The 25,250-nt window shown below is 38.8% G+C and overlaps 1 protein-coding gene across 7 annotated transcripts in view; it reads left to right on the top strand.

Annotated features, from left to right (window-relative positions):
- VWA8 (von Willebrand factor A domain containing 8) overlaps window positions 1–25,250 on the top strand; it is a 364,541-nt gene that overhangs the window by 97,332 nt on the left and 241,959 nt on the right. For all 7 annotated transcript variants that reach the window (XM_061170620.1, XM_061170619.1, XM_061170622.1 and 4 more), the window contains 2 exons: window positions 12,200–12,360; window positions 16,551–16,664. In XM_061170620.1, coding sequence (XP_061026603.1) covers window positions 12,200–12,360; window positions 16,551–16,664 — 275 coding nt within the window. The remainder of the gene's footprint in view (window positions 1–12,199; window positions 12,361–16,550; window positions 16,665–25,250) is intronic.

The following is a 25,250-nucleotide window of genomic DNA, read 5'->3' as shown; positions in this document are numbered from 1 at the left end:
TTTCATCATTGCTTGGTTCCTCTTTAGTTCTTCTACGTCCTTGTTAAATGTTTCTTGCACTTTGTCTATTCTATTTCCAAGATTTTGGATCATCTTTACTATCATTATTCTGAATTCTTTTTCAGGTAGACTGCCTATTTCCTCTTCATTTGTTAGGTCTGGTGTGTTTTTACCTTGCTCCTTCATCTGCTGTGTGTTTTTCTGTCTTCTCATTTTGCTTATCTAACCGTGTTTGGGGTCTCCTTTTCGCAGGCTGCGGATTCGTAGTTCCTGTTGTTTTTGGTATCTGTCCCCAGTGGTTAAGGTTGGTTCAGTGGGTTGTGTAGGTGTCCTGGTGGAGGGGACTAGTGCCTGTGTTCTGGTGATTGAGGCTGGATCTTGTCTTCCTGGTGGGCAGGTCCACGTCTGGTGGTGTGTTTTGAGGTGTCTGTGGCCTTATTTTGATTTTAAGCAGCCTCTCTGCTAATGGATGGGGTTGTGTTCCTGTCTTGCTAGTTGTTTGGCATAGGGTGTTCAGCACTATAGCTTGCTGGTCGTTGAGTCAAGCTGGGTCTTGGTGTTGAGATGGAGATCTCTGGGAGATTTTCGTCGTTTGGTGTTACATGGAGCTGGGAGGTCTCTTGTGGACCAATGTCCTGAAGTTGGCTCTCCCACCTCAGAGGCACAGCCCTGATGCCTGGCTGGAGCACCAAGAGCCTTTCATCCACACGACTTTTGGGGCCGCCAATGTAGGTGAAAGTAAAGGTGGAGTCTGAGTATCTGCAATCTGCAAACAGGCAGTCCTTCTCAGCTCTGGACTTCTGGATCACGACGTCGATATCCTTCTGAATTCGCTCTTGCCTTGAACACATCCCCATTAAATAAATCCCTGAAAAGAAGCAGCCGCTATTTCCACCCCACCCCACCCCCTCGCATGCTTCCAGCTTTTGTAAATATTCAGTTAAAAATGAAACCTCTGGCTGAGGCAGAGGCTGAAGGCGAAGTGGTTTTGGAAGGCTTTACCCATTTTTTAGAATTTGCTGGAAAATGCATTTGGCATGTGAAATTTTACTTTATAGAGTTTTTAAGAACACATCAGTTATATCAGTTGGACATTAATAGACACTTATTCCTCTCTCACGCATGCAAGCGCACTCTCAGGATAACACTGAAGTTCTATTTTCTTAGCCAATTTCAATTATATGATACAGAGTTATCAACTATAGTCACCATGTTCTATATTATATACTCAGATCTTAATTCATCTTATACCTGAAACTTTGTACCCTTTTACCAACCTCTTCCTATTTCCCCCACCCCTCAGTCCCTGACAACCACTCTTCTACTGTCTATTTCTAAGAGTTTGACTTTTTTTTTTAAGATTCCATGTACAAGTGATTGCATGCACTATTTTGCTTTGTCTGTCTGGCTTATTTCACTTAGCACAATGCCCTCAAGGTCCAGCAAGTGGCAGAACTTCCTTCTTTTTCATGGCTGAATAATATTCCTCTGTGTGTGTGTGTGTGTGTGTGTGTGTGTGTGTGAATCACAATTTCTTATCCATTCATTCATCAATGGACACTCTTGGCTATTGTGAGTAATGCTGTAATAAACATGGGAGTGCAGATATCTCAATATTCTGTTTTTGTTTTCTTTGGATATATACCCAGAAGTGGGATTACTGGATCATATGGTAGTTTTATTTTTAAGTTTTTGAGGTACCTCCATAATGTTTTCCATAGAGGCAGCACCAATTTACATTCTCACCAACAGTGCACAACGGTTCCCTTTTCTTCGCATCCTCGCCAACATTTGTCATCTCTTGTTTTTTGTTTTGTTTTTGTTTTTTTTGGATGATAACCATTCTAACAGGTATGAGGTGATATCTCATTGTGGTCTTAATTTGTATTTCCTTGATGATGAGTGATGCTGAGCACCTTTTCATGTGTTTGTTGGCCATTTATATATCTTCTTTGGAAAAATATGTATTCAATTCCTCTGTCCATTTTTTAATCAGATTTTTTTTGCTTTTGAGTTATATGAGCTCTTTATATATTTTAGATATTAACCTTTATCAGTTATATGATTTGAAAATAGCTTTTTCCATTCAGTACGTTGCCTTTTCATTGTGTTGTTGGTGTCTTTGCTGTGCAGAAACTTTTTCTTTTTAGTCTGATGTTGTCCCACTTGTTTATTTTGGCTTTTGTTGCTTTTGCTTTTGGTGTCAAATCCAAAACTTATCGCCAAGACCAAGGGCAAGGACCATACCACCTATATTTTCTGCTAGGAGTTTTATGGTTTCATATCTTAACATCCAAGTCTTTAATCCATTTTGAAGTGATTTTTATGTATTGTGTAACTTAGGGTCCAGTTTCATTCTTTTGCATGTGGCTGTACAGTTTTCCGGATACCATTTATTGACACCATTACTGAATATATATTCTTGGCTCCTTTGTCATGAACTTGTTCACTGTATATGTGTGGGTTTATTTCTGGGCTGTCCATTCTATCGATCTATGTGTCTGTTTTTATGGAAATACCATAAAGTTTTGGTTAGTATAGCTTTGTAATATAGTTTGAAATCAGGAAGTGTGATGTTTCCAACTTCGTTCTTCTTTCTCAAGATTGCTTTAGCTATACAGCGTCTTTTATGGTCCATACAAATTTTAGAATTGTTTAATTCATTTCTGTGAAAAATGCCATTGAAATTTTGATAGGGATGGCATTGAATCTGTAGATTTCTTTGGGTAGTATGGACATTTTAACTATATTAATTCTTCAGTCCTTGAGTGTAAATATCTTTCCATTTATCTGTGTCTTCTTCAATTACTTTCATCAATGTCTTATAGTTTTCAGTTATGGTGGTTGAACATTTATAGATAGTTATTTTTAAATTTATCTTTTTTGGTGAGAATATTTAAGTTCTAGTCTCTTTTGTAGACATTAAATATTTGTAACTATTTAATTAGAATATGTTACATTTCATAATCCATTCTCTAAAGAATAGTGGGAGTGACCTTTTTTAGAATGTAAATCAGATCATGCCATTTCTCTGCTTAGAATCTGTCAATGGCTTTCCATTATACTTAAAATAAGAACCCCTAGTCTTGGCTTATGAGCCCTCCATCAGTGCTTTTCTACCTTGGCTGCCTATTAGAAACACCCAAGGAGCTTTGAAAAATTTCCAGTGTCCAGCCCCCACCATTAGAGAATCTGTAGTAATTGGTTTGAGGTGTGACCCGGACTTCAGGATTTTTACAAAAGCTACTCAGTGATTCTAACAGGGAGCCAGGGTTGAGAGACACTGCCCTACCTGATCTGACCCATGCCTGCCTCTCCAGCCATCTCTCTTCCTGATGGACCCTCTGCTGGTTATGTTTCAGCCTCATTGACTACTTTCAGTCCCTTAAATCTGTCTAGCTTTTTTCTGCTTCAGGACTTTTGCACAATATATTGCCTCAGTCTGGATTACTCTTCCCCTGATTTTCACTTGGCCTTTTATCATTTAAATCGCCACAGCTTCAGTATACTTAGAGAAAGCATCCTTGACCCATGGAGCCATTTGCTATCACATTACCCGACATTTTCTGTGCAGCACTGACCACTACATGATCGTGATATACATACATACATATATATATATATATATATACACACACACACACATATATTTTTTTTTTTGCTGCACTACATGGCTTGCGGGATCTTAGTTCCCTGACCAGGGATTGAACCCACGCTCTCAGCAGTGAAAGCGTGGAGTCCTAACCACTGGACCGCCAGGGAATTCCCATGGTATATTTTTTTTATTTGCATCTCCTCCCTCCCTCCCTTCCTTCTCATCCTCTGTTCCCTTTCCTTTGTCTATTTTTGTTCTCTTCACCCTGGAATGTAAGATCCATGTTTATCTTTTTCAGTGCTGTATCCTCAGCACCTGGATCAGTGACTTGCGTGTAGTAGACAATCAGTATATGAAGGAATGGGTAAATAAATTTTGAAAAATTTACATTATTTTTAAAGGATTAGCTCTGTCAACTTTTCTTTACTAATTTTTATGTTTCAATATTACCTTTAAATTATAAGACAAGAATTTCTTTTGTCATACAGCATTGTTATTATACTTTTATTAGTGTCCTGAACTGTTAACTTAGATTTATTGTTAGATTTAAATTTTAATGTATTAGGATTTTGTTTCTTCAATTGATTCAGATTCAGCTATTATTAAATACCCACTAGGTGCCAGACATTATCTCATTTAATTATAAAGATATTTTACTCACTTCACCCATTTATCATATTATAAGTCACAGAATTGGAATTGAAAACCCAGCTTTCCTTATACTGTACCCATTCTTTCAACTGTTCTACTTTCCATGTTGGCTGACTAGAAGGGATTTGAGTGTTGTTCAGTGAGGCCAAATGCTATAACTGCTCCATGTGTCTTTACTGAATACTGAACAGGTTATTAGCACATACCACAACTTTGATTTTATACTTTATTTGTTACTATTGGGTTGGCCAGAAAGTTTGTTTGGGGTTTTTCCGTAAGATGTTAACGAACAAACAAACTTTTTGGCCAACCCAATAATTATTATAAGGCAAATATTATTTAAACTAGAATTGATTGCTACTTTCCCACCTGTTCTCCTAACAGAGTCAAACATTTGTGATAAAATGTAGCAAAGTTTGCAGTACCATTTGAATAAAATGTGGTTCTTCAGTTTGTGTGTCCTGGGATTTTACTCTATAACATCTCTGCTTTTTGCCTTCCTTTTTGAAACTGTTCTTACCCTCTTTTATATATGTAGTTGTCCGTGAATATTTCTAAACAAGCTTTCATAAAGTTGGTTTACTTGTAAAAAATTATTATCCTTAGGTTGTGATTTTTGTTGCGGACAATAGAATCCATTCTGGCTGTCTAAAACTGAGAGGGATTTATTACAGAGTATTACGTAGCTTACAGAATTTCTGGGAGAGATAGGGCACAGTGTTTAGATTTTACCCAGTTAGGAATGACAGAGCCTGGAGAACTTCAGCCATAGCTTTCTAGAAGAGCGAGTTTCCTTGTGCTGGCTGGCACTTCACTCTCACTGCCAGTTTTATCAGTTCCCAGTTTTGTGTATGTGAGAATGCTTGGTAGAACCTGGGTCGTGTACAGAACTCTAGCTGCAAAGCCATCTAAGAAATGATGCTTTTAGTTTTCTAGCCGCTGTACTACAGCAAGGATAGTAGAAGGGATTTGATTGGGTGTCTTCTTGGAATACATATTACATTATTTGCACTTACACTTAACTTGACTTTATATTTTATTGCATGACTGTATTAAGATGTCCTTTTGTTGGGTCAGTTGTGACATGGTGGGTTTGACTTCTAGTTAGCTTCAATCAGAAGAATTTTGTTCTATGTTCATGGAATAAATCTTTAGAGTAGATCATCTTGAAATAGATCCCACTGGTTACAGTAAATGTAACCCACTGGTTACAGTAAATGAATCAAAATCGGCTTCTTCCATTAATAGCAGAGTAACTGAAAACAATCATGGTAGTCTTGTAATGCCATCATTATATACATAAAGGAAGCATTTATTATATGTGTGACAGGTTAAAAATAGTTGCTTAAAAAAGAACTTTAGGAAGAAGCATGGAAGAGTTTACAAATAATTTTACAGTGTATGTAAAACGAGGGGCCTTTTTGTTTGAGATCAAACATAAATGACACAGGAATGTTGGCAGCACGCCTTGCATTTTGTTCACTGAGCGTGCTTAGACTATAAATAATGGCTTCATTTCTATTTTGGGACCTAAAAATTATTAACATTCTGTGTTTATGCAATATTTATGCAGTATTCTGACACTAATAGTTATGGACATAATTAATCCCTTATTGTAAAGTTGGTGGCTTGCATCAACTAGTCTTGGTGTATTCTTTTATTCCCTTAAATCCCAGATTTTCTTAGTATTTTATACTACTGGCAGGATATTTTCTGGTAGCTACTTTTTGCAGTTATTTATCAAACTAATATTTATATCCAGGTTTCTCAAGGGAATCTCAGAAAAATTAATGTATACCATTCAAAGGTCCTAAAAACCTTTAAGGAATATAATTGCTTTAGGGTTCAAATCTATATTCTCTGGTACATTTTGTGCAGTTATGCTTCTTCTCATTTTAATAGGACATTTTTATTTTTAGTAGGGTTTCTCTGTTGCAAATCAAAAGAGCAAAATTCAAAATGACACAGAATCTTAATATACATATATGGATGTTTTCCAGGGATCTGAATGAGGAGGTGCAATGTTTAAGTTTAGACAATGGTGGCTCTAAAGGAACTAGTTTTCATGTCCTGTTATTTTTAAATTTTTTAAGGAAACAGAAAGAGGAAATGGTTCGGCCTCTATGATATCATTAGTGCTATTTTTATTCTCAAGTTCAAAGGTTTCAAGGATAAGAAAAATATATGCAAAACTGAGGGCATTCATCTTTCTTGATTTTTATTAGTGTGCTTTCAAAATGCTCATATGGAATAAGCACATTTCTTCTTAAAATTTTGTCTTTCCACTTGCTTTAGGGATGTGTGTGTAGGCAGGAAGAATAAGGAAATGGTATATGTATTTTTAACAATTCCATGTTACAGTATATGTTAAAATAAATAAGGATATTAAAACAACTTCATGGTACTAAAACCCCAAAATTCTATAGACAGAAACATTTGAAAAAGCTGTTACTCCATTTTAAAGATTAGCTTAATATTGAAATCATGTTACTGACCCATTTCAGACTGTTCTGAAAAAATTCTGTTAATTAAGTTTGACTAGGTTCAGTTGTTCTGTGAAAGTTCAGTTTTACTTTGGTGTCCTTGCACTTTCACACAATGGAAAATAACTTTCACACAATTGAAAATAATTTCTTATTATAACTAATATTATGGAAAGTGGGGGCAATTATCTTTTTAAGAAAAAGCTGGAATTTTCATCTTTTCTCCCAATACAGGATCTTAATTATGAAAACCAACTACTTTTATTAAAGAGGATACTTTTTTTCCCGTAGGAAGGTTTTTATTCTAATGCACAGATATATTAGAAATGAAGAATGGCTCTTTTTCACATGACAGTATGCAGAGACTTGATATGATAAAACTGAACTGAGCTAGTCTTTTAATAAATGCCAGGCGTTTTCCATGTTTTACCCCTCTGAAGATTGAAAAAAGGGAAAATATTTCTGGTCTGTAGTTGTGGTTGGCATTAATAGCTTTGAATTCTGTTGGTCTATTACTGCTTGTTGTGTAGCAGCAAATAATTATTTCAGTTTACTTCAGTCAGTAAAAGGGAGTCTCCAACTGCTAGTTTGGAAAAGGGGAGCCGTACAAACTGGTTGTCTTTCTCGTCATCTTTATTAGTAAATATTTACTTATTTGAATGAGGCAAGCATTGTAGACATTGTGTGAATTAACAAGATATGAATGTACTTTGGAATCATCCATCACTACAAAATGAAGTAGTGCTTTTTTATATCTTGTGCAGAATGGTGATTCAGGATGTGTTGGTATGAGAGTGAGGAATTTTCTCTGTCAAAATTTAAAAAAAAAAAAAAATGTTACCAGTTGCTAGCCTCAGCTCCTTAGGAGTTCGAACCTCTTATGCCAGAGTCACAATCTTCATCTCCTCTTCTTGGGCCCACACAAAAGACTCAAGAGCTGAGTTGGGTTAGAAAACCATCTGTTTTCAGTCTGAAGCTGGGATTTTCAAAATTAACCCCCAATCATTTCTTTAACAATATGGTTTCAGTGGGATACCTTCTTCATGTTACCTCCTTTCTGAATATCAATAGAAGTGCTTAAAGGAAATAAGGCCTACTCTTTCCTTTTTTTTTCTTCTTTTTTTTCACCTTTTAATTTATACTACTTTGTTATACATTTTATTAATATATATCTTCCTGCAATCTCATAATTCCTATCAGAATAAGGAAGGAGTATAAATAAATGAGACAAAGTTTCACATAAAGTTAATGTCTCTTTTTTAAAGCAGGGCTTCCCACCTGGGAGTCATTTAAGATATCACCTATGTAATGTTTAATAAAAAATAGGTGGTAAGCCCCACCTTGGATCTACTGAATCCAAATCTTCAGGGTGACAAGGCCTAAGCTTCTATCAATATATTTTCCAGAAGTTCCTCCAGCTGTTTCTGATACATATCTTTGACTTAGGACCACTGTGCTAAAGCATGTTTTCTGTTTGTTTTATGCTCTAGGACAATATGTAATGTAAGTCTATACTGACTGTTTTTCTGGAATACTTAATACCAAGAGTTTTCTTTAAATTTACCTGTTTTTATATTAATTTTTAAAAAGATTTATATATGTGTATATATATATTTGATTTTTTTCATAATTCAATTATGAAAATGAAACAGCAACATTTATTTCGACTTGTCCTATTTTTCTTGCAAGAGTGATCCATTTCCGGTTCTGTAGCATAGCCATGAGTGTGAATAAGCTCATTTTCACCATGAACCATCTCAGTAAACACTGATGATGATGATAGATTTAGTCTTACATGCTCATATAAATTGCATAGAATTTAAAATTCATAGTTGAAAAATTAGATAACATTAATGAGTTAAGCCAAATTTTGATAATGTGTCAAAGTCGGATCTTTAGGGCTATGTTGCTGAGTTTTGTCAATGAAAAAAATGAATCAATAGTCAATCTAAGGAAGAAACGGAAAATTTTACTCGAGCCAACATGAGGATTATAACCCAGGAGACAGTCTCTTAGAGAGCTCTGAGAACTGTTCCGAAGAGGTAAAGGGAGAGGTCAGTCAGCGTGTGTGTGATTTTTGCCGAAGGGGGTACCTGCAATCAAGCACACATCTCAGTAGAAGGTTGCTGCTAGTCATGAGGAACAGACATCTTAGTTAATAGTTTTAGCGTTTTTCTAAGTATGGGGAAATGCAAGAATCCAGGTTCATAAAAAATTTCTCCTGAAAATATCTAACCAGGGCTTCCCTGGTGGCGCAGTGGTTGAGAATCTGCCTGCCGATGCAGGGGACACGGGTTCGAGCCCTGGTCTGGGAAGATCCCACATGCCGCGGAGCGACTGGGCCCGTGAGCCACAACTACTGAGCCTGCGCGTCTGGAGCCTGTGCTCCGCAACAAGAGAGGCTGCGATAGTGAGAGGCTCGCGCACCGCGATGAAGAGTGGCCCCCGCTTGCCACAACTAGAGAAAGCCCTCGCACAGAAACGAAGACCCAACACAGCCATAAATAAATAAGTAAATTTTAAAAATAAAAAAAATAAAAAGTAAATGTTTAAAAAAAAAAAAAATCTAACCACCTGAAGGCCAGTTGTGTCAGTTTCCCCAGCGCACAAAGTGCCTTATCTTGACCTTCACCCTGAATTCCTTTTAGGGTGTATTGTAGGTCAGCGGCTGCAGTGATTACTGACTTGATTCTTGTAGAACTGGATGGTGGGCAGCATTCTTTATTTTACAATCCCTTCCCTTTTAGTCTTAATTTTGACCAAGGTTTGGGAGGCATTATGTGACCAGTTTGTCCCATGGCAATAGGAATGCTCATTCTCAGGTCAGGCAAGGATTTCGTTCACAGGTCACTCAATGTGCTGTAGCTGGACTAGGCCCTGTTAGCAGTTGCCAAAAGCCTCTGAACCACCTAGCTTGCTAGTCAGTTTTGGTCTAGGAGAAGGTAGTCCTTTGTTGCTTCTTCCCATACTAGAGTTACACTATTACAGTCATTGATATATAGAACTATATTGATAGAACTATATATTTGATCAATCATTTCAAGGCACCTAATCATCATTAATTTTATCTGAGGCTCAGTCACACCTTTGGTAATGCAGGAAACAGTAATCTTGTAAAATAGACAGAACATAAGAAACATAGATAGTAACATTAATAAGTAAGTATTTAATAAGTAAGTATTTAAGTATTTAAGTTCTTAAACTTCCATTAGGTGCCACCCAGTATCTCCCCAGTCATCTGATCAGTCTGTTCTGCACCAATCACTGTCTTTTTTTTTTTTTTTTTAACATCTTTATTGGAGTATAATTGCTTTACAATGGTGTGTTAGTTTCTGCTTTATAACAAAGTGAATCAGTTTTACATATACATATGTTCCCATATCTCTTCCCTCTTGCATCTCCCTCCCTCCCACCCTCCCTATCCCACCCCTCTAGGTGGTCACAAAGCACAGAACTGATCTCCCTGTGCTATGCGGTTGCTTCCCACTAGCTATCTATTTTACGTTTGGTAGTGTATATATGTCCATGCCACTCTCTCACTTTGTCACAGCTTACCCTTCCCCCTCCCCATATCCTCAAGTCCATTCTCTAGTAGGTCTGTGTCTTTATTCCCGTCTTGCCACTAGGTTCTTCACCAGTCACTGTCTTTAAGGCAAATGATATATTGGCTTTGTACATGAAGTTCACCAGAGATGTTTGCACATACAAGGTGAGTGGTGGGTCATTGTGACCCGTCACAGGATTGAGAAAGGAATGCTATCTTCTAAGGAGTTACATGGTTGGCCCCAGAAGAAGAAAAATTGATCTTTATGATTAAGTAAGCCTTTCTGCCATTGGGGAGGTCTGGTTAATGCATAAAGCAGATGCAAAATGCACACTAGAGGGGAGGGAGGAGGCCCAAACGGGCAGAGAAAAAATTTATGTTTAAATTTTTCTTGTCTTGCCTTAAAATGTGAATTTTTATTTATTTTATTTTTTAAATTTATTGATTTATTTATATATTTATTTATTTTTGGCTGCTTTGGGTCTTCGTTGCTGCGTGTGGGCTTTCTCTAGTTGCGGCAAGCGGGGGCTACTCTTCGTTGCGGTGCGTGGGCTTCTCATTATGGTAGCTTCTCTTGTTGCAGAGCATGGGCTCTAGGCGCACGGACTTCAGTAGCTGCGGCACGTGGGCTCAGTAGTTGTGGCTCTAGGGCTCTAGAGCACAGGCTCAGTAGTTGTGGTGCATGGGCTTAGTGGCTCCGAGGCATGTGGGATCTTCCCGGACCTGGGCTTGAACCCATGTCCCCTGCATTGGCAGGGGGATTCTTAACCACTGCGCCAACAGGGAAGTCCCTGAATTTTTATTTCATCAGTTTGAATATTATTGTTTCTCAAGTGTCATTATGATTCAATATAAGCCTATTTATACTTCCTAAGTTAGTACTTTTTTGATAGTGAGAAAATTGAAATGATTAAGACTTACATTTTAATCTTGATTTCAGTACAGATTTGTTGCCACTGTGAATATAAACAAATTCATTCACTTTCCATCTTCTTAAGACTGGAGTTGGGTATCAAAGAATTTACAAAAGCCTTTAAATTTTTGGATAAAATTGACTGTTTAACTTTTGTTTGATATAAGTGTTACAGAATTTATCTGAAGTTGATAACACAAAAGAAACTATTATCTTCAACATTAACACATGTAAGAAAAAATTATTCATATTATATAGCACCAAATTTTTGTAGTAAGTAGATGTTTATATGCCACTACTATTAATAGCTTGCTTAAACCTGTTACACTGTTTTAGCACTAGTACATTGTGTACGTGCTTTAAAAAATTGCACAACATTGTAAATCAACTGTACTCCAATAAAAATTAATTTAAAAAAATTGCTTGTAAGTGCCGTGCTATTGTTTGTCAATTCCTGTACCTCATCTGATGGCTGTCCTCATCAGTTTCCTCCATTTTCAAGCCTCTTTAAATGAGTCACTGTGGTGGTTCCTAGCATGGCTTTTCGGGAGAACTCAACTGCAAGAAAATGCACATCATTGATAAGCATCTCCTCCCAGTGAGTCTGTATGGCCTCTAATTCTTAAAAAGGAATCCATATATTTTGGCCCTTTCAGGAGTAAAGCCGATTGAGTTAAATTCCATTAAAGTTGGGTAGAAATTACTGCCATCATCTGTGTAGATACCAAGTGAACATTTTAAAAGAGGGGGAAAATGCTAAATAAAATAGAGAAAAAAAACAAAACCAAACCAAACCCATACTGTATTATGTGGCTGAGTAATAGGAAAAAAATTCAAATGACCAAGAAAAGCTTCTGAATATCTTTCTCTTTGGATTGGAGAAGATGACTCCCCAGTTGTTGTATGGTATGTTATATTCAGAGAGAGGTAACTCTAAAGCTAAAGAAACTATCCTCCCTGTCTTAAAAATTAATTCTGCATTTTCTTTGGTGGGTGATGGGGATTGGTTTCAGGATATGACAGCGCGTGAGCTGCTACAGCAGAGATACACGCTTCCGAATGGAGACACTGCCTGGCGGTCCTCACCCCTTGTAAATGCTGCTCTGGAAGGGAAGCTGGTCCTCTTGGATGGCATTCACAGAGTCAATGCGGGTACATTCGCTGTATTACAAAGGTCTGTACGAGTCACACACACAAAAACACACCTCGTAAGCAGCAGATGTGGAACTTTCTCAATCTTCTAATTTAAACTGGGTTACATAGTCCCTGAGGAATTTATAATTCTATATCCAAGTAGAGCAGCAGATGTTTTTATTGTTGTAAGCACAGTAGAGTAAAACTTCAAATAATGAACATTTTGGGAAAAGCCACCGCCATAGCAAAATTCTGTGTGTGAGAGCTGAAAAAAGAAAATGTTTAAGTAGTAATTTTGAAACTTTATATATGTTGATGGATATATGCAATAAGTCATACAGCTGAAGTTTCTGCAGTTTGTCAGAGCTTCACTGTTTACAAGCTCCTTTTCAATCCTAAATCTAAATTATTGGTGATACTGTCGGCATTTTTTTCTCTTTTGAGAGAGAAAATATAGTTCCTTATATAAAAGATATAATAGCTCTTTGATTATATTTTCTATAGGCTAAAGTTCACTTTGTGTTTACAAACTTGAACATTTGTGTCACTGTTGTTTTCTTATTTCAGTTTAGGTGGGGCAAATATCCACACATTCCTAGGTAACTTCTCTTCAATGTTAAGACTTCACGTGTAACTTTCATGGAAAATATTCCCATCTTGTGTCACTTCGGGAGATTAATGATACCATTTTTGTTTGTTTGTTACATCTTGATTCTATCACTTGTAGACATTGTTTTTAACTTTTAAATCTAAATTTTAACTTATTGGGAAATTTCAAATAAGTGAAATAATCTAGTTCCCCAACTAACCATTCAAAAGTTTTTTGTCCTTGGCAGGATGCAAATACTGAGTGTAATTAAGGATTCTAAGAACACTGCGTTAATCCCGATTCAATTTGAGAGCACTTAAAAGTAATAATCACAAACTTCCAGTGATTTACCATAAACATTCTATAGATTTACAGTATTTTTCTCTTCTAAACAGGCAAATGCAAACACAAACAAAATCATACCTACTGCCTCCTTTTACTGGCTATCTCTTGCCTGTTAGGCCAAGTAGTGGTAATAGCAGCAGCAGCTACCATTAATTGAGTACTTTCTCTACACCAGGCATTGTGCTAAGCCAGTGTTTCTCAGATTCGCAACCGTGGAATCTCCTTGTGGGAATGAGGCTTAAAAATTACTGATGCCTGGGCTCCATCTCCTCAAATTCTGTTGTAATTGATCCAGGATGAGGCCTGGACATTGGCATTTTTAACTGCCTCCCAGTAGATTCTAATGTGCAGCTAAGATTGGAGAACAACTATGTTAGGCACGTGCCTTACATTAGCTGTTCAATTTTCACAGCAATACTGTGAGGTTGGTATTATTGCCCTAGTTTTATAAAAGATAAAATTTAAATAGGCGGATTAGTTCTTCCCCTGCCCAGTCCATTCAGCTAATAAGGTACAGGGCTGGGACTTGAACCCAGGTCTGAGTGACTCCACTGCCCATGCTCTTAACCTCTGCATTATGGAGTCTCTCCTCTCCTCAGTGCTCACCGAGCGGAGGTCTGTGGGACGACAGTACTGTGGGCATCAGGAAACTTTAGTGGTTGGTTTAAGACCTAGAACAGCAGGTTTCAACCTCTGCAACATCAGGAAGACAATGCTGTTTGTGCTGTGGATGGCTAGGTCCCATCATAGTTGGTATATGAAATAAGATTAATTATTTCATTGTAAAGATTTTAGATATTTTAAATCCTGTAATTGCAAAGATAGAAATATTTTGATAATACTATGCCTTAAAGAGTTATGTTAGACTCAAGGGAATATGTACCAGCTGCCTTGTTCATTAATATTTACCTCATGGTTATCCTGAGTCAATCATTCAGCTGTTTCTTTTTTTTAGTTGTTTTACAATATTGTGTTAGTTTTTTTTTTTAACATCTTTATTAGAGTATAATTGCTTAACAATGGTATATTACTTTCTGCTTTATAACAAAGTGAATCAGCCATACATATACATATATCCCCATATCTCCTCCCTCTTGCGTCTCCCTGCCACCCTCCCTATCCCACCCCTCTAGGTGAACACAAAGCACCGAGCTGATCTCCTTGTACTATGTGGCTGCTTCCCACTAGCTATCTAGTTTACATTTGGTAGTGTATATATGTCCATGCACTCTCTCACTTCGTCCCAGCTTCCCTTTCCCCTTCCCCGTATCCTTGAGTCCATTCTCTACGTCTGCGTCTTTATTCCTGTCTTGCCCTTAGGTTCTTCATAACCTTTTTCTTTTTTTTTTTTAGATTCCATATATATGTGTTAGCGTATGGTATTTGTTTTTCTCTTTCTGACTTACTTCACTCTGTATGACAGACTCTAGGTCCATCCACCTCACTACAAATAATTCAATTTCATTTCTTTTTTATGGCTGAGTAATATTCCATTGTATATATGTGCCACATCTTCTTTATCCATTCATCTGTCGATGGACACTTAGGTTGCTTCCATGACCTGGCTATGTAAATAGAGCTGCAATGAACATTGTGGTACATGACTCTTTTTGGATTATAGTTTTCTCAGGGTAAATGCCCAGTAGTGGGATTGCTGGGTCATATGGTAGTTCTATTTATAGTTTTTTAAGGAACCTCCATACTGTTCTCCATAGTGGCTGTATCAATTTACATTCCCACCAACAGTGCAAGAGGGTTCCCTTTTCTCCACACCCTCTCCAGCATTTATTGTTTGTAGATTTTTTGATGATGGCCATTCTGACTGGTGTGAGGTGATACCTCATTGTAGTTTTGATTTGCATTTCTCTAATGATTAGTGATGTTGAGCATCCTTTCATGTGTTTGTTGGCAATCTGTATTACCTTCATTGGAGAAATGTCTATTTTGGTCTTCTGCCCATTTTTGGATTGGGTTGTTTGTTTTTTTGATATTGAGCTGTGTGAGCTGCTTGTAAATTTTGGAGATTAATCCTTTGTCAGTTGCTTCATTTGCAAATATTTTCTCCCATTCTGAGGGTTGTCTTTTCGTCTTGGTTATGGTTTCCTTTGCTGTGCAAAAGCTTTTAAGTTTCATTAGGTCCCATTTGTTTATTTTTGTTTTTAGTTTCCATTTCTCTAGGAGGTGGGTCAAAAAGGATCTTGCTGTGATTTATATCACAGAGTGTTCTGCCTATGTTTTCCTCTACGAGGTTAATAGTGTCTGGCCTTACATTTAGGTCTTTAATCCATTTTGAGTTTATTTTTGTGTATGGTGTTAGGGAGTGTTCTAATTTCATTCTTTTACATGTAGCTGTCCAGTTTTCCCAGCAGCACTTATTGAAGTGGCTGTCTTTTCTCCATTGTATATTCTTGCCTCCGTTTTCAAAGATAAGGTGACCATATGTGCATGGGTTTATCTCTGGGCTTTCTATCCTGTTCCATTGACCTATATTTCTGTTTTTGTGCCAGTACCGTACTGTCTTGATTACTGTAGCTTTGTAGTATAGTCTGAAGTGAGGGAGCCTGATTCCTCCAGCTCTGTTTTTCTTTCTCAAGATTGCTTTGGCTATTCGGGGTCTTTTGTGTTTCCATGCAAATTGTGCAATTTTTTGTTCTAGTTCTGTGAAAAATGCCATTGGTAGTTTGATAGGGATTGCATTGAATCTGTAGATTGCTTTGGGTAGTATAGTCATTTTCACAATGTTGATTCTTCCAATCCAAGAACATGGTATATCTCTCCATCTGTTGGTATCATCTTTAATTTCTTTCATCAGTGTCCTGTAGTTTTCTGCATACAGGTCTTTTGTCTCCTTAGGTAGGTTTATTCCTAGGTATTTTATTCTTTTTGTTGCAATGGTAAATGGGAGTGTTTCCTTAATTTCTCTTGCAGATTTTTCATCATTAGTGTATAGGAATGCAAGATTTCTATGCATTAATTTTGTATCCTGCTACTTTACCAATCAGCTGTTTCTTTTCCTTTCCTTCCTTCTTCCCCTTTCTAGCTCCTCCTCCTCCTCCTCCCTGTTCACATCTAGTAACCATGACTACTGTCCTCCAGTACAGAAACCAACAGTTTTTGCCAAGTATAACAGCACTAGCCAACTTAAAATTTCGAAGGGTGCATTTAACAAAATTGCTAGACTCAATTGCCAGTAATAATACATATGACTAAAATATTAACTGACTGATGCTACCTCTAATAACTTCAGTGTTCAAAACTCATTAATTTGTTTCCTGACCTTCCCCCTATCCCATTAGATTGATCCATGACCGAGAGCTAAGCCTCTATGATGGCTCTAGGCTGCTGAGAGAAGACCGGTATATGCGTTTAAAGGAGGAGCTACAAATATCTGATGAGCAGCTACAGAAGAGGTAATTTGGGGTATACTAATCTTATTCTTATTGTCAAGTGTACCTTTTTAAAAATTATTCTTCTAAACCTAGGGTGAAGCCAAGATAACTTTGAACAGCTTAATAATTTGGTGTCCTAGACAAGATCATGTTTTGGCACTTTTTAATACTTGAGTTGCTATCCAAGATGTACTCTGTACTTTCAGCCTTACTTTTACATAAGTGGTTAAACATTTTATACGAGCATTAGTTTTAAGAAGATAATCCCTCTTCTGCTGTCTGGAGCAATTCAGTTTTGGCCCCAAACTTTGTATCACTTCAGAAAAAACAAAAAGGGAGCCTCACACGTAATTGGGCCTATCCTCCTGGGAAGTGATCAGTCATTTCTGGGGTTTGTCACCTGTTGCAAGATTACCCTTTGTGCCTTATTTTAACATTCCTTCCAGAGCTGTAATAACCAAAGTCAATGTATGAGATTGGATTGGATCCTGGATCAGGAGATGAAATGAAAACAGCTATAAAAGACATTTTAGGACAATTGAGAAAGTGTAGATGATATTGAATTAATATTAATTTTCTTAGGTATCATAATGGTACTGTGTTTATGAACGGGTTGACCTAAAACAAATAGACTTCCAGTTGTTTCTCCAGCAAAAATGCGTTTATTCAAGATCAACAAAGAACTGCAGTTTAGGATCTCTAACCATGGCAAGCCACGTGCAAGTCCCTGTGCAATAAGAAGAGGAGGAAGGACTCTTCTAAAAGGGAAAACGGAAGTCGGGAGAGCTATAGTGAACAAAGAATCCATTGGAGGAATTGAGAGTTCAAAGTGTAGTGGCTTTACATTGGCTGAGTCCTGACAGTCTCTCATTGGCTGAGCTCTTGCCAGTCAAGAAAAGGAAGTTTTTCTTTTTCCTGTTGGGCTCTGCTATTGTCACAGGGCATGGGAGCTCCCCCTTCTGGCCTTCCGACTACTTAATTGAGGTTTCTGTCTATTGATTTTTTTGCAAAGGAGAATATCCTAGGAGCCGTATGCTGAAATATTTAAGGGATAAAATGAAAAGATGTCTACAATTTCTCCCTCAAATCTGAATGAGATCCTTTTGGGTAGAATAATCTTGGTTGTAGGTTTTTCTGCTTCATCACTTTAAATATGTCCTGCCACTCCCTTCTGGCTTGCAGAGTTTCTGCTGAAAGATCAGCTGTTAACCTTATGGGGATTCCCTTGTGTGTTACTTTTTATTTTTCCCTTGCTGCTTTTAATATTTTTTCTTTGTATTTAAGTTTTGATAGTTTGATTAATATATGTCTCGGCGTGTTCCTCCTTGGATTTATCCTGTATGGGACTCTCTGTGCTTCCTGGACTTGATTAACTATTTCCTTTCCCATATTAGGGAAGTTTTCAACTATAATCTCTGCAAATATTTTCTCAGTCCCTTTCTTTTCTCTTCTTCTTCTGCTACCCCTATAATTCGAATGTTGGTGCATTTAATGTTGTCCCAGAGGTCTCTGAGACTGTCCTCAATTCTTTTCATTCTTTTTTCTTTTTTCTGCTCTGCAGTAGTTATTTCCACTATTTTATCTTCCAGGTCACTTATCCATTCTTCTGCCTCAGTTATTCTGTTACTGATCCCTTCTAGAGAATTTTTAATTTCATTTATTGTGTTGTTCATCACTGTTTGCTCTTTAGTTCTTCTAGGTCCTTGTTAAATGTTTCTTGTATTTTCTCCGTTCTATTTCCTAGATTTTGGATCATCTTTACTATCATTATTCTGAATTCTTTTTCAGGTAGACTACCTATTTCCTCTTCATTTGTTAGGTCTGGTGGGTTTTTGCCTTGCTCCTTCATCTGCTGTGTGTTTCTCTGTCTTCTCATTTTGCTTAACTTACTGTGTTTGGGGTCTCCTTTTCGCAGGCTGCAGGTTCATAGTTCCCGTTGTTTTTGGTGTCTGTCCCCAGTGGCTAATGTTGGTTCAGTGGGTTGTGTAGGCTTCCTGGTGGAGGGGACTGGTGCCTGTATTCTGTTGGATGAGGCTGGATCTTGTCTTTCTGGTGGGCAGGACTGCATCTGGTGGTGTGTTTTGGGGTGTCTGTGACCTTATGATTTTAGGCAGCCTCTCTGCTAATGGGTGGGGTTGTGTTCCTATCTTGCTAGTTGTTTGGCATAGGGTGTCCAGCACCGTAGCTTGCTGGTCGTTGAGTGGAGCTGGGTCTTGGCGTTGAGATGGAGATCTCTGGGAGATTTTTGCCGTTTGATATTACATGGAGCCGGGAGGCCTCTTGTGGACCAGTGTCCTGACTTGGCTCTCCCACCTCAGAGGCACAGCCATGACGCCTGGCTGGAGCACCAAGAGCCTGTCATCCACACGGCTCAGAATAAAAAGGAGAAAGGAAAGAAAGAAAGAAAGAAAGAAAGAAGAAGATAAAATAAAATAAAATAAAATAAAGTAAAATAAAAGAAAATAGTTATTAAAATAAAAAATAATTATTAAGAAAAAAAATTTTTTTAAGTAATAAAAAAAAAAAGAAAAAAATTGGACAGACAGAACCCTAGGACAAATGTTAAAAGCAAAGCTATACAGACAAAAATCACACACAGAAGCATACACATACACACTCACAAAAAGAGAAAAAGGGGAAAAATTATATATATCGTTGCTCCCAAACTCCACCTCCTCAATTTGGGATGATTTGTTGTCTATTCAGGTATTCCACAGACGCAGGGTACATCAGGTTGATTGTGGAGATTTAATCCGCCGCTCCTGAGGCTGCTGGGAGAAATTTCCCTTTCTCTTCTTTGTTCGCACAGCTTCTGGGGTTCAGCTTTGTATTTGGACCTGCCTCTGCGTGTAGGTCGCCTGAGGGCATCTGTTCTTCGCTCAGACAGGACGGGGTTAAAGGAGCAGCTGATTTGGCGGCTCTGGCTCACTCAGGCCGGGGGGAGGGAGGGGTACGGATGTGGGGCGAGCCTGCAGCGGCAGAGACCGGTGTGACGTTGCACCAGCCTGAGGCGCGCCGTGCGTTCTCCCGGGGAAGTTGTCCCTGGATCACGGGACCCTGGCAGCGGCGGGCTGCACATGCTCCCAGGAGAGGAGGTGTGGATAGTGACCTGTGCTTGCACACAGGCTTCTTGGTGGCTGCAGCAGCAGCATGAGGTCTCATGCCCGTCTCTGGTGTGTGCGCTGATAGCCATGGCTTGCGCCCGTCTCTGGAGCTCGTTTAGGCGAAACAGTGGTCTCTTGCCTCTTAGGCAGGTGCAGACTTTTTCCTGGACTCCTTCCCTGCTTGCTGTGGCGCACTAGCCCCCTTCAGTCTGTGTTCACGCAGCCAACCTCAGTCCTCTCCCTGGGATCTGACCTCTGAAGCCCGAGCCTCAGCTCCCAGCCCCCACCCGTCCCGGCGGGTGAGCAGACAAGCCTCTCGGGCTGGTGAGTGCTGGTCCGCACCGATCCTCTGTGCGGGAATCTCTCTGCTTTGCCCTCTGCACCCCTGTGGCTGCGCTCTCCTCCGTGGCTCCGAAGCTTCCCCCCTCTGCCACTCGCAGTCTCTGCCCTCGAAGGGGCTTCCTAGTGTGTGGAAACGTTCCCTCCTTCACAGCTCCCTCCCAGTGGTGCAGGTCCCATCCCTATTCTTTTGTCTCTGTTTTTTCTTTTTTCTTTTGCCCTACCCAGGTACGTGGGGAGTTTCTTGCCTTTTGGGAGGTCTGAGGTCTTCTGCCAGCGTTCAGTAGGTGTTCTGTAGGAGTTGTTCCTCATGTAGATGTATTTCTGATGTAATTGTGGGGAGGAAGGTGATCTCCAAGTCTTACTCCTCTGCCATCTTGAAGGTCTCTCCCGCCACTCCCTTCTTGTCTGCAAAGTTTCTACAGAAAAATCACGTGATAGCCTTACGGGGGTTCTCTTATATGTGACTCTTTTTCTCTTGCTGAGTTAGAATTCTGTCTTTAACTTTTGGCATTTTAATTATGATATGTGTGGATGTGAGTCTTTTGGGGTTCATCTTGTTTGGGACTCTCTGGGCTTCCTATACTTGGATGTCTGTTTCCTTCTTCAGGTTCAGGAATTTTTCAGCCATAATTTTATCAAATACATTTTTCACCCTTTTCTCTCTCTTCTTCTTCTGGATCGCCTATAATATGAATACTAGTATAGTTGATGTTGTCCAAGAGGTCCCTTAAACTATTCTTATTTAAAATTTTTTTTTTCTTTTTGCTTCTCTGATTTGCTTCTCTGATTGGGTGATTTCCATTATTCTGTCTTTAAGATCACTTATGCATTCTTCTGTATCACGGAGTCTGCCATTAATTCCTTCTAGTGTATTTTTCATTTCAGTTATTGCATTCTTCAGCTCTGACCGGTTCTTTTTTATATTTTCTAATTCCTTACTAAAATTATTACTGTGTTCATCTATTCTTTTGCTTAGTTCAGTTAGCATTCTTATTGCTAATGCTTTGAACTCTTTATCCAGTAAATTTTTAATTTCTGGTTCATTAGTTGTTTTTTCAGGTTTTTTTCCTTATTCTTTCACTTGGTACAAATTCCTCTTTCTTCTCATTTTACTTAACTTTCTCTGTCACTATGAAATTAGGTAAAACAGCTACCTCTCCCATTCTTGAAGGGGTGCCCTTGTGTGGGAGCATCCCTACGCAGTTCTCAGTGGATTTGGTGGGAGAGGTGAATATGAAGTGAGCGTGGGTCACATCTTTTCCTAGGGTGTGCTGGCAGCCATCACCTTTTTAGGTGATGGGGCTGGAGATGGAGGGGCTAGAGCCAGAGCCAGGTGTGGCCCAGGACTTCTCCTATTCTATGTGGCTGTCAGCGCCCTACTGGAGTCAGGGTTGAGTCCCAAGGTGCTGGAGCAGAAGCCCTGAAGGTCTGGTCTGAGCTCATTCCATTCCCTCTAAGTGTGCTCCCTCCCCCACTCCCAGCAACAGCATCTTTGCCCTAGAGAGGAGCAGCGCTGGAGCAAGAGGGGCCAGAGCATACACTTGGCTTGGGCTGGGATGTGGGATGGGGAGGTCCCAGCACACCAGGCAGATCTTTAGACTGCTCCTGATTTGGCACCTCCACGAACACCAATAATGGCCACCCTCACCCCATTCAGATGTTGTGCTGGATCTGAGCCGGCTCCATCCCCCGCAGCTAAGCACTCTGCTCTGCAAAGGCAGGCTTCTCCCTAGTGTGGAGCTAGAGCTAGAGGGGCTGGAGCAGGTGCTTAGTGCTGGCGGGGATGGGCTCTGGGCTGGTCTCTGGAAACCAACTAGAACCCCAGGCAGTTTCAATCTGCTTCCTCCACCTTGTTTCTGGGAGTAAGCAAGTGAGTTTGCCTTCTTCACAAGCAGAGTCTAGGTTTCTTAGAGCCCTCCTGTAAGTCCCACTGGTTTGCAAGCCAGCTAGGTGGACTTGTCTTCCTGGAGTCAGACCCCAGGACTGAGGTGCCTAATATATGTTTCGAACTGCTCACTCCCCAAGGAGGATCTCTGAGCCTGTGTAATCCCCCTCCTCTTCTGTGTCCCCTCTCTGGGGCATAGGTCCCAACCTCATCGCTTCTCTTCCCTTCCTACCCAACTCTGTGTGGATCTTTCCCTTGGTGGTACAAGAGTCTTTCTGCCAGTCTCCAGTTTGTTTTCGGTGAGAATTGCTCCACCTGTAGATGTATTTTTGATATGTTTGTGGGGGAGGTGATCTCAGCTTCCTCCTACTCTGCCACCTTGATCTCCTCTCCCCAACCTTATTTTTTGTGTATCACTTTTTCATCCCAGACATTTCCTCTGTTGTCTAAATCTTGTCTCGGCACATTCAGGCACATCAGGTATTCTATCAATTTCATCTTCTGTCCATTTCTTCTTTCTCCATGGTATGTTCTCACTAGCCCTAATGTGGATTTGTTGCTCTCCATGTGTGTAGCGTACATGTCACCCTAGATCTCTCTCCACTACCAGTCCCCCATTTCCTCTGGTCTCTCTTTCTGCAATTTTCATCAGTTAGATGTTGAACCTCCTGGACTGAACTTCTTTTTTCTCTTACGTTCCGTCAATTTGTCCGGACTTTATTGACTTTTCAGAGGTGAGATGTTTAAAAATGGATTCTCCTCTCTGTCTGAAATATCTCTCTCAGTTGAAAGCCTAATTGCTTTCCTTATCAGCACTCCCCCTTTTTTTAACCTGAGAAACACTATTTTCTTATGGTGGTAAACAGTTTTTTTCTATTTTATTGTTATACACAGTCATATTACAGAATCTGCCTCATTCCGATGATGTGGATTGTTAGTAAATTTCTTTACCTTTTCCTGGTTAACCTTGCTTTAACTTTGTTGCCCATTTTTGTCTTTCTGAGAATAAATATGTGCTCTTTTAGGGTTGAAATGGTTAGATTCTTCCTTTAAACCACTTGACTATGTCTTTCAAGGCTGTGTTCATCGGGTAGAGAGCAAGAAGCTTGACTAAAAGGACATAGCATAGCATAAAAAGTGGGAAATTTGTACCCTGTGAGAAAATTAATTTTTTTCATGAGTTGTTTTTGTAAGTTATATGACCCATTACCTAACTGAGTTGATCCTATATTGTGTCCATATCTAATATGTCACTCTTGGCATTAGTATTTGAAGTATAAATTAGAAACTCATAACCCAAGTCTTCTATCCTTTTATTCTGTACCTAAGCACAGAACTGAAGTTCAGCAAAGTGATTATTATTTGTCTTCGTCTTTAAGTAAACTCAGCTATTAATGCTTTGTTTCTTTGTGGGGAATTTTGAGATAGAAAAAAGGTCAAAGGTAGAATGAAAGGAAATCAGATTTAAGCTTCTTTGCCTCTAGACCCAGTTTGATAAATTTAGACACGTTTTGGCTTTCAGATAGGAACAATTTTCATATTTGTGTTTGGCAGGAATCCTGTAGCTACAAGTAAGAGCAACAAAAGAAAAACTTTAAATTCTTGCAAAAAGGAATTTTGGGGTATCTCACATGTTCAAAGGAAGGGAAAGGATGCACTTGGGCCTCAGGAAATAACTGGAACCTAGGACTTTAATGTTGTCCAGACTCTGTTTTGCTCTATACTTCATCTCTTTGTTTCGAGTGTCACAATACCTGATACATAGTAGGTCACTTAGTAAATGTTTTTGAAAAATGAATAAATCTTAACCTAGAATAAATTCTAGAAAACTCAAGGTAAAGTAATTCTATTAATCCAGTTTTAGCTAACTTTCTGAGCTAGCAGTGTTTCCTTTTATGAACCTACTAATTAGGAATACTTTGGCTTTTAATGACAAATCTGATAACATGGGGTCTCATAATTAACATCTACTAGCAGTGAGCTACCAAGCCTTTCAGCTTCATAGTATGAAACCAAGTTTCTATACAATTATATTTGACTCCTTTGCTTACCTTCATTGGGGTCTAATCCTTCACCAAGATCATATACCTTGATCGTTTCCTTAGTATTCTTTGCAGGTAATGACATAGCTAATGTTCCCTTAGAAATAGCTTAAGAAATGTTAGAGACTTTCCTTCTTCTGTTGCAAGATACCAGGAATACTGTGGACGTGGTCGTTAGAAATAACATGATGGCCACGTACACCAGACACCATGCCTGCATTTCTCACAGGAAATAAGGACTGAAATAGAACTACTTCCTTTGATGAGAAAACTTCTTTGGGGAAAGGGGGAGTACAATACTATAGGCTGCTAAATGTGTCCCTTCCTGCTGTTGGTCAGAGCCTAGATGAGGGGGGTGAGAGTTTCTGTGAATTACTAATAGTTTATTTTACCAAAAATAAGGCTTCTGGTTATCTCAGGGAAGAAATAAAGATTAGGGGCCTAGTCTCAGTTGTAATTATATGTGCTCTAATGTTTTTGCATTTTTATTGAATATTTTTATTGATTGTGATTAAACATTGAAGACAGTTTATAATCTCCCAGTTTTTATTAATCAGTTGTGAACTGTAAGTGGACATTGGGCACAATCCTCAATCCATTACATTCCCTGGACCCTTTTACTCTTACTCATGTTTGAAGATAGTTAGGATTCGAGCATTAGAGGTAGGTACTCTCCTACCTCCCCCAGAAACCTCAGGATCTCTTTGCTAGAAAATTAGGCTGTATAAATTTTTAACAAAATTCAAGGTAGATCTAGGATTTTATGCCCAAGTCTTTGTGTTTGATTTCAAAACAAAGCACTGTATGCAAATTCTGATTTTGAAAAATAATCCTAAACATTTTTACGGTCAAGGAAAAGTTCTAAACTCTGTGCCTTTGAAGGATCTCGTTACTTATTATTGTGTGATTGCTTATGTCTTTTTTATACACAAATGTATCACATATTTGATACAAGAATGAACCTTCTCTCAAAAATTCATTCAAGACCAGATTTAGACTAGCTGCTCTGCTTTTGAATGGGAAACCATTATTCTCAGATTCTTATCACTTATCGTTGTTTTGTCCTTGCCACCAAAGGTCTTCAAAAATTTTCTTGCAGTGGTGGTTATTAACAACAGCAATACATTTATCTATCTATCTACCTATCCATCCATCTATCTATCTCTCATCTATCTGTCATCACACTAGGCACTGTGTGGTATAAAGATGTGTTAGGTGTGTCCATGCAGTTTGC

Source organism: Eubalaena glacialis, chromosome 16 (genome assembly GCF_028564815.1).
Source record: "Eubalaena glacialis isolate mEubGla1 chromosome 16, mEubGla1.1.hap2.+ XY, whole genome shotgun sequence".
NCBI lineage: Eukaryota > Metazoa > Chordata > Mammalia > Artiodactyla > Balaenidae > Eubalaena > Eubalaena glacialis.
This window is presented reverse-complemented; position numbering and strand designations above follow the sequence as displayed.